We start from the raw sequence: 9,907 nt of genomic DNA, 5'->3' as shown, positions 1-9,907 counted from the left end.
ACACACACACACACACCACCACTGGGCGTGTGGCTGCATTAACCCACAGGGGACGGAGCACAGAGGCAGCATTGATTAATTCAGCTGGGGGTTCACTCCTCTCTGGAAAAGAAACATAAATAAATAAACACAGGAAGATGTCCTCCTGTATAAGCACCCACCCTTTCAACAACACCTCTCCACTTTAATAATAAATAATAATAAAGCCCGAATAATGTAATGAAATGAATGAAAAACATATTTACAATCTTGCATAAATGGAACAGTCCGGATATTTTATGCGACCCCTCCCGATCCCAGTCCGCTCTCTCACTCCCACAGAGTGCCTGCATGGCCAGAGGGCTAAATCATTCATCATACCTTGTCTCACGCTCTGCACGGCTACTGTATCCTCACTGCTGCTACTGCACTGCAGCAAGACACGTCCTCAACGTGATTGCGAGGAAGGCTAATTGCACTGTCATGTTCCCCGGTGGAATGAAACAAACATGCACACACAGACAAACACACAAACAATAAACAGCGAGTGACTGACATCACCACACACAACCACCCCCTCCACTTGAAGCGCACACACACATAACACATGCAGCTCTCATGGGGAACCTGCCAATCATCAGACAGTGCCTTGCAGGGTTTTTATGGTGGACTAGAGGAGGAGGGTGAGGAGGAGGGTGAGGAGGGTGAAGAGCTTTCTGCTGGAGGACAAACAGCCGGCCTCGTGCACCCTGACGGTCATAAATATTCCTATATAGTTTTCATGATTTTGTGGTTGGATGTTGCTGTTCATTCTTCAGCATCACAGGATGATGGGATGCTAAAGTGCAAATATAGTTCCATGCATGCAGATAATAGTTGCCGTATGCTACATATATAATTCAGCAGGACTGAGCCACCGATTCACATGTGCTATATTCATGGGAACCGGTGTGTGTGCTGTCCGTGTCAAACAAGTCATTAAAACACAGCCAGCAGCCAGCAGTTTGAATTTGACTTAAATCAATATAAAAACACACTTATTTCTGGAAATCGGTACCAAGACAAGGACGCGCATGGAAGTCAAAGCAAAGTGATTCCCATCTGCCACTGCTTCAAAACAAGATGGGGGATGTGTGTGTGTGTGGTGGGAAGGGAGGGGAGGGGGGGTTGTCAAATGTGCATGCAGGGTGTTTGAGCAAGCTTGCAATGCACACGGTGTGTATTTTTGGTGCCTGTTCCAGAGTCCTGTGGTAAGAGCTCTGTGAAGTAGTTGAAGGGGGGGGGGTTTCTTGAGAAAAGCCACCAAACCTCGCCACAACCGTAAGAAAACATTGATGCAACAGAGGCGTCTCCTGCTGCGTAAATGTACAGTGGTGATGTGTCAGAGCCACTGAAACCTCAAGAAAAAAATAGAAAATGCCTGCGGGGGTCTCTGCGCCTCTTTACACTCCCTGACACTGCCTTTCTCTCAAAAACCTCTTATTCAGAGATGTGGAAGGTGAAGAGATTTGATTGAGATATGTAAAAACAACAAAACAAAGAGGAAAACAACGCGCTGCCCAGAATAAAAATGAGACAAATGGCCAGTTTCTGAAGCTTGCTGTCAGTCAGAAACAACACTTTACATCTGCTGTCAGTCAACCAAATACAATAACATTCACAGGGATATGTGTGCACAGGGGGCCCATTACCTTCAGTGAACATATCACCCTGGGTAAAATGCAAATCACTCTGAGGCATACAAAAAGAGGAGCTACTGTATTTGAATATGTTCAATTATTCTCTGCTGGCCTCCTTCTGTCAGCAGTGGTAGTCTTCTACTTGCCTTTCACCCAGTTTACATGCCAAACAGACTCCTGTGGCGCAGCGGCCCCACCTGTTGGAGGAAGAGGGGGACTGCGCGCAGGGCGGCGCAGTGACCTGGCCAATGGAGCTGCTGTAAAGCCACACAGCTGTGGTAAATGGAGGAACACAGTAAGCCTCATTTTCTGACAAATTGGTCCCCCACTGTGTCGTCTCTGTAGTGCCTCATTCATAAACACCTGCAGTGCTCACACCTGCACAGGCAACACACAGCACACACTGCACAAAAAACCTTGATAGGCACAGAAAAATGGCTACTCTCTCTCTCTCTCTCTCACACACACACACACATACAGTACACTACACACACACATATACAATACAGTACACACACACACACACAAGCATGCCAAGCACTGCTTCCCTGCCAGTGAGTGTTTTTGCTGGCGTGGCAATAAAAGGATATCAGAGGGAAGCAGTCTCAGCAGAATCACAGGCAGGGGGGCCGCAGTGAGATGGAATAAATTTCCAATACCAAATACACTTGATCTTTAGTGTGTATGTGCATGCAGCAGTGCAGGCAGTCAGCCTGACTCAATGCATACATATATAAATTCATATCAATGCAAACCATGTGCACAGGCTTCCATGTTCTCTCAAACAGCCCTCCCAGGATTGTCATATATCATCAGGTGCCTCCATGCCAGCCCAGAATACTGCATGAAACTGGGACAGCCTGAGTAATGGATGCAGCATGGCTGGTGCTGGATCTGTGGTGTCATACACAGAAACAGGATATGATACATAGAACATGAGGGTGGGGCAGCACCATCCACCGTCTATCTTATCCTCCTTCATCTGTAAAATGCAAAATGTGGAGATCCGTTTTTAGATGCAGGGCAGGAAATGTGCCCGTATCAACAGATCTTTTCCTCTCACATTCTAGGAAAGTCGGTATAAAACATGTACCAGCTCGGTTATTTTGATGGCACACTCTTTTATGCACTGTCTATTTACTGCTGAATTGAACTCATAATCCTGTGTGGCAAGCTCCCATATCCATATTCACTGTCCATTACACCAGCCCATTAAATCAAAATCGAATCAAATTTAACTTTATTATCAAAAATGGACATGTACACACATTACACACAGCCTAGCATAAAAAGCTCGGGTTCAGATCCAGCTCTTTGCATAAGCTTTAATATGAGTGAAAGCGTTGATATGCAGACAAAGTGATGGCATTAGGAACTTACAGCACAGTCACACCCTACTTTTGAATAAAAATAAAACTGGACCTCCACTGCCATCTGCTGTCTTAACTGTGTTACTGCTGGAAATTCACAATCAATTGTTTTTGGTGGAGAATAATAATGTGCAAAGTGGAGATCCGTGGCTGTTGAACTCTGTGTCTAATTCCTAATTTGCAAACAAAGACAGATATTTTCCTCATAACTCAGTTACAGCTACAGTTACTCATCCTTATCATTAGAGCATGTCTAGCTGTTAAGCAATCTGTGATCTCATGATGAGGCCACAAAGAGGCCATGATCACAAATGATGTCATGGTGAGATGCCTGAGGATGGACAAAAAAGTGTTTTGTGTGACAATAAGTAACTGATTTGAGCTTCTTCCTCATCATGTGTAACTGATTGACCTCACTGGGGTCAGGCCTTTGAGCCTTCCCTGACCTTTTGGTTCATCATTTTACACGCAGTCAGCTGAGCCAGGTAACACTGCAGCACACGGGGTCAGCAAGAACCCTGAAGCACAACACAGCAGATACAGATTAATGTACACACATAAGACTCTTGTTATAGCAGTAGACATGCAACAGAACTCTTTTTTTCATTTATTTCTGCTGCCTGATGCAGTATACAGGCACATCTGCATACTAATTAATTAAAATTTCCATATACGATATTGTAAAACCCACTACTTTTATATTTCTTATACAAATAATAGGATTAAAGCTTTATTCAGTCTCTGTAGCACTGCAAGCGTGGAGAGTGTGTATGGATGACAAGGTTGCTCTAATGGGATTCATCCAACTGCTTTGAAAGGCCACATAACACACACAAACACCCTGCGTAATAACATTATCAAATACTAATCATGGTGTGAATGAGGCATCATCTCATCAAACAGGGATAGGTTGCTGAAGAGAAACTGATCCTGGTCAGCTCCAGTATCATATGATTCAAACACAATCTATGTTTCTGTATTTCTGAAAGGCCTGCAGCATTTTCTCTGGGTTCATACTGCTATATGAAAATACAGCTGGCTCTGTGTTACACTGATCAGAGTTCAGTGTAACACAGAGCCAGGTGAACGTCTGTTAACAAATACAGTATGTTTGGGGTTATCCCAGGATTGCAAACATGTCTTCAAGTAATGAATTGTCCTATCAACTGAACAGTTTCCTAATAGAAATCCAGCATTCGTTAACTGTAACAGGACTTGCCCTGGAACAGGTGAGACAGGTGCTGCAGGTATAAACAAGGTTAGCTGGATGGTCATGTAATGTTTGTGAAATACACCCAAATCACCCTTTGCCTGAATTGGTGTCTACATGTAGAAATGCACATAGCATCACTCATTTCATGTGTTCTTATTGTAATGTCTGGTGTGGTGCAGCAGTTAAACAAGTTCAGTAACCTTAACTATTTGTCGTTTCTTTATATAAATCATATATTGATAGCATCTCTCTAGTATATATGTTTACATTGTGTCTAAAAGTATGAGTTTAGCACTCTGCAGCCACTAGTGGAGCTCAGAGTTTACATCCAATATGGACTAAATCAATCTCACCATTACAGCATTTAACTTTAAAAGTTACAGTATTTACTGGAATCATTGACATTAGATCGTACTCAAAGTATTGAGACCTCAGATGTATATTGTTGAATATAGAGCACTGTCTTCAGCAAAAATGCAGCTTTAATGTGTAAAGGAGTTTCATTAGAGGATTTACTCTACCAGCTAGAGTTTTTCCTTCTGCACTAGTAATGTTACTAAAAAGCTCTTTTCCAACAAGATCATATATTCTAAGCATTTTAGTACTCAGATTATCATTCATCTCAACATACATTCACCTTAAACTCATTTTATAGAGAGGACAAGAGGCAAACGTCATGTCGGAACACATGTGCACTTTATTGGGATTGTTTAGTCAGTGTACAGGTTGGCCCCACCGGTCTGGCACCCCATGTTACCCCTTCACGTCGAGACCCCTTGCCCCACCACCCCGGGGATGAAACCTCCAACAGGGGGAAGAAGAGGTCACGATTGGGTTTTGCATAACAAAAACAAAAAAATTAACAGGACCAAGATATTTTTAAGGCTGAAAGTACAAAAAACCCAGACATAATTTACATACAAGCGATACTACAACCATGTTTAAGTATGCGCCAACCACTGGGCAGCCTTCACAGAGGCGAATACGTGTCTGAACAATGCAGTTAACATTTGGAATCATGTGTCTGAACAATGCAGTTAACAAACATTTGGAATGACTCAAAGAAAACAAAATGTACATTTTTTTAAGTCCCCAGATGCAACTGCAGAACCCTGGGGTGCTTTTTTTAATAACCTAGCCAAAAACATTACTGTCTCCTTCATCGTTCCAGTTTTTTAAAATCCTGAGTCAAGCGCCAAAAATAACTGAAGCCATGCCAATGAGTTGGTCATCTAGGCTCTGCGCCTGAGTGTGTATGAGAAATGTGTGGTGTGTGGTCGTTTTGCACAGAGCTGAAGTTGTTGGGCGTTTGGTTGGGGAGGGGGAGGAGGAACAGTCTGTTTAGAAGCATTTGCGGTGGACGATGGAGGGGCCGGACTCATCGTACTCCTGCTTGCTGATCCACATCTGCTGGAAGGTGGACAGAGAGGCCAGGATGGAGCCTCCGATCCAGACAGAGTATTTACGCTCAGGTGGGGCAATGATCTGCATGGAGACAACACAAACTCATTAGGATACCAAAGCATTTTGTTCCAATACACCGTCAACTAAATATGACAAAATGCCACTCTGCCTCTCCAGCACATCAGCTCACCTTGATCTTCATGGTGGATGGGGCCAGGGCTGTGATCTCCTTCTGCATCCTGTCAGCGATGCCGGGGTACATGGTGGTACCTCCAGACAGCACAGTGTTGGCATACAGGTCCTTACGGATGTCAACGTCGCACTTCATGATGCTGTTGTAGGTGGTCTCGTGGATTCCGCAGGACTCCATACCTGAGAGCAGATAGAAGACACTTGTTAGGAAATTCAAGTCCAAGGTAACCAAGGGTCTGTTATGTTTTAGCATATATTACAAGTTAAGCTCAAGTTTGGAAACATACCGAGGAAGGAAGGCTGGAAGAGGGCCTCTGGGCAACGGAACCTCTCATTGCCGATGGTGATGACCTGTCCGTCAGGCAGCTCGTAGCTCTTCTCCAGGGAGGAGGAGGAGGCAGCGGTGCCCATCTCCTGCTCGAAGTCCAGGGCGACATAGCACAGCTTCTCCTTGATGTCACGCACGATTTCCCTCTCGGCTGTGGTGGTGAAGGAGTAGCCACGCTCTGTCAGGATCTTCATGAGGTAGTCTGTGAGGTCGCTGCCAGCCAGGTCCAGACGGAGGATGGCGTGGGGCAGAGCGTAGCCTTCATAGATGGGCACTGTGTGGGTCACACCATCACCGGAGTCCATGACAATACCAGTGGTACGACCAGAGGCATACAGGGACAGCACGGCCTGGATGGCAACGTACATGGCGGGGGTGTTGAAGGTCTCGAACATGATCTGCAAGGAGAGGAGAAAACATTTTAGTTTATTGCAGCAAACAGTGTTTAACTATTGTGGCCACTGCACTCGCTACATGCATTAGAGTGAGGCTATGATTGAAGTTAGTAGAAAACGGTGCAGAAAGTCAACATCCCTTCACACTTGTGCATGTCAGATGTCTATTAGGTGCTGATCTACTGACTCAGCTAAAGAGACACAAGTGCAGAGAAGGCACACAGTCAAGAGAGACCTGTTGATGATAGATCATCTTATAGGAGAGAAGTCCTGGAGGAGAGGGGGAGGAATGAGCAAGTGAGAATGGAATGGAGAAGGAGACTAAGGAGGAAATAAGACAAGTAGTTTTGAACAATCAATACTGAATAGTGTCTGGCTAAACTGCATATGTTAAAGTCTGCATGTTTAAAAGTAGGGTGTGTACCTGGGTCATCTTCTCCCTGTTGGCTTTGGGGTTCAGGGGGGCCTCTGTGAGCAGGACTGGGTGCTCCTCAGGGGCAACTCTCAGCTCGTTGTAGAAGGTGTGATGCCAGATCTTCTCCATGTCATCCCAGTTGGTCACAATACCGTGCTCGATGGGGTACTTCAGGGTCAGGATACCTCTCTTGCTCTGGGCTTCATCACCAACGTAGCTGTCCTTCTGGCCCATACCCACCATCACACCCTGAACAAGAGACCAGACTGTTTTAATAAGAGATTCTACACAAGTTAGAGGCAAAGTGCCACTTTAATTTTAGTGGCTGTATAAAAGTTTAGTTAATGTTAAATTGACTGCATAGCATTTGTAGCCACTTTCAGCTAGAATTAAGATAAAATTCAGAAGGAATTACAACTCTTTAGTAGATTAGAATTAATTTAAATTGTTGAATTAGCAAATGTTTATTCAAATGTGTGCATGTTTTCATCCTGTTGGAGAGAAGTCCCTCACCTGATGTCTGGGGCGACCGACGATGGAGGGGAAGACAGCACGAGGGGCGTCGTCTCCGGCGAATCCGGCTTTGCACATACCGGATCCGTTGTCAACAACCAGTGCGGCGATTTCATCTTCCATGGCTGAACTGTTAAGACAAAAAAACAAAAACCACGTTTAATACTTAAGCCTCACATCGAGCTCCACGAACAACGCCCACTCTGAGCTCTCACTTCCTGTTCACCAACTAGCGGCAGTTGAGGAGCTCGGCCGCGAGGTGGCGCTGACGCCCTACATTCCGACCGAGTCAGACAAAAGGAAGTGGCGCTGCATTCTGTTATTACCATATAAGGACATGGTTCGGTTTTGAGCAGCTTTGCGGCTACCGGCGCCATGGCGCGCGGCCAGAGCGGCAGAGAACGTCAAGAAAAAAAGAACGGAAAGAACCCCGAACATTCGACATTATCGGAACCGGCGCCGTGCGACCACTCCCTCCGGTTGACGACCGTTAACGTCCTCCGCCATTGTTGCTCACAATCTTACCGGTTTTAACACCGAGCAGAAAGCTTCGAGAGCACTGCGTCATCAACTCCAACCGTTTCATTCATCGGCCGCTGCCCCAGCTGACCAACGGCTACATGAATTACTAAATTACACGTTATTAACGAACTCCACTCTTCTACCGTTAAACGTTCTAATTAAAAAAGGGACAGTTGCATAATGAACTCATGTTGACTCATGAGTGGTCACAAGTCCTTGACTGATGCTCCATTTCCTGAAAGCCACGCCTTTTCTAAGAGTAGATGATTTGTCATTCGCCATTTCCTCATTTCCTCGTGTGCGAGCTGTTGAGACATTACTTCACAGCGAGACACTTTTATTAATCAATTAGACAATTAATGCTTTTTGTAAAGGCCTCCTATTCTATTCCCTTTACTGTTTAGAGAAAAATATATCTCATAAATCTAAATGTATTCCTTTGATAAAGAGAGATTTAAAGCACACCCAGGAAGTGTACAAAGTGTCCATGAACAAAGGGGGGAAATAAAATCTTGATTAAAACTGCAACTGTTGCAAGTTTGAAGGGCGGTGTTAGCATGATGTGGCTAGGCTAATATGCTAAAGTAGGTCACACCCCGCCGCATCGGGCGCACAAAGGGAGCAGCCGGGATCCAGACGACCTCAACTCAGGGGGGGGGGAGAGCCCCTTTCAAACCACCCTGCTAGGGAAAAAAAGATACAAGACAACCCCGGAAATATGCAAATATTAAACTACAGTGACAACCCCAGTTTAAAAGAGGACCATTAACTTAGAAGGGATCATTAACCGTAAGCCGGGTCCATCCAAAAGCACCTGTGAGCCGCCAGTCTAACTGTCTCTAACCATCACTACTGCATACTTTAAATCAGCACAATACAAATGCTGCATAACCAATAAGTCATTAAGTTAAATTAGTAGTACAGTGATGTATGTCAGGACAAAGAACCTCGTGGTCCCTGCCATCTTTTTGCATTCAAAAACCACAAATTTCACACACAATTGCATTTAAAACAAACCAATCAAAGTGTTTACAGGTTAAATATTATTCCAAAATTAGAAACTTGCAAATGTTTTTCCGTTTTCTTACCTTTGGGTGGGGGGGCTTTTCGCTTTAAGGGAACCGGTTTCAGGCAAATGATATCCCGCACAAGCTGCGTGTGACGGCGCTCAGAGTGAATCCGTTAGCTGTGGGCGCATGACTTTTATAGTGCGTCAGCTGCCCGGCTCTAGCCATAAAAGGTAAACTTTCGGAATTGCGCCCTCTGATTGGTCCAGCGTCATGCACTGGGGCACGTCGCGTGCACACTGTGGTGCACTGGGCGCTCGCGATTTGAGGGAGCGAGAGCGAGAGAGAGAGAGAGAAAGAGAGAGAGAGGGAGGCGATAATAGCAAAGGATTGGAGAAAATAAAAGGGAAGGGATTGATGTTGTGAGGCCTAGTAAGCTTAATCTCTTGATATACTGTTTTATATACCAGTTAAATGATGTATAAACTTTAATAAGTGTGAAAATGTCTTCCTTTGCACCTGCTCCGAGCAGTTAGGATCACTTATATTAATACTGAGAGAGCTTTGCACCCAGGACTCCTCCCTGTGAAGGCTGCTAAGGCCCAAAGACTGCTATCCAAAGGCTGTCCTCGCTCCCAGTTGTTCTCTTTTTTTGATTAACTTACTTCATATTTCAGACATTAGAGACATCGGAGGTGATGCTGTTGTTGTCGTTGTCCACTTTTTAAAAGCCAGGCTGTAAGCTCAGTGGGGCTCTGAGCCACTGCATCACCAGGTCAAACACATGACATACATAACACACACAGGGTGGTGGAGCTGCCCTGCCACAGGCTGGGGAATGACCACCAGGGGCAGATCTAGGGAAATATCCATGGAGAGGCAAGATGGTG

General features: G+C 45.0%; 1 protein-coding gene across 1 annotated transcript; it reads right to left on the bottom strand.

Moving 5' to 3' along the window:
• Positions 1-4,918: 4,918 nt before the first annotated feature.
• Positions 4,919-9,256, bottom strand: actb2 (actin, beta 2). Its single transcript, XM_035654426.1, has 6 exons — positions 9,099-9,256; positions 7,489-7,618; positions 6,985-7,224; positions 6,125-6,563; positions 5,836-6,017; positions 4,919-5,726 (listed from the first exon to the last, which is right to left on the bottom strand). The coding sequence occupies exons 2-6, from the start codon at positions 7,609-7,611 to the stop codon at positions 5,583-5,585; spliced, it is 1,128 nt and encodes a 375-aa protein (XP_035510319.1). The 5' UTR covers positions 7,612-7,618; positions 9,099-9,256; the 3' UTR covers positions 4,919-5,582.
• Between the last annotated feature and the right edge of the window lie 651 nt (positions 9,257-9,907).

This window comes from Morone saxatilis, unplaced genomic scaffold, assembly GCF_004916995.1.
Source record: "Morone saxatilis isolate NCDOM2014 unplaced genomic scaffold, NCSU_SB_2.0 Contig14, whole genome shotgun sequence".
Taxonomy (NCBI): Eukaryota; Metazoa; Chordata; class Actinopteri; family Moronidae; genus Morone; species Morone saxatilis.
This window is presented reverse-complemented; position numbering and strand designations above follow the sequence as displayed.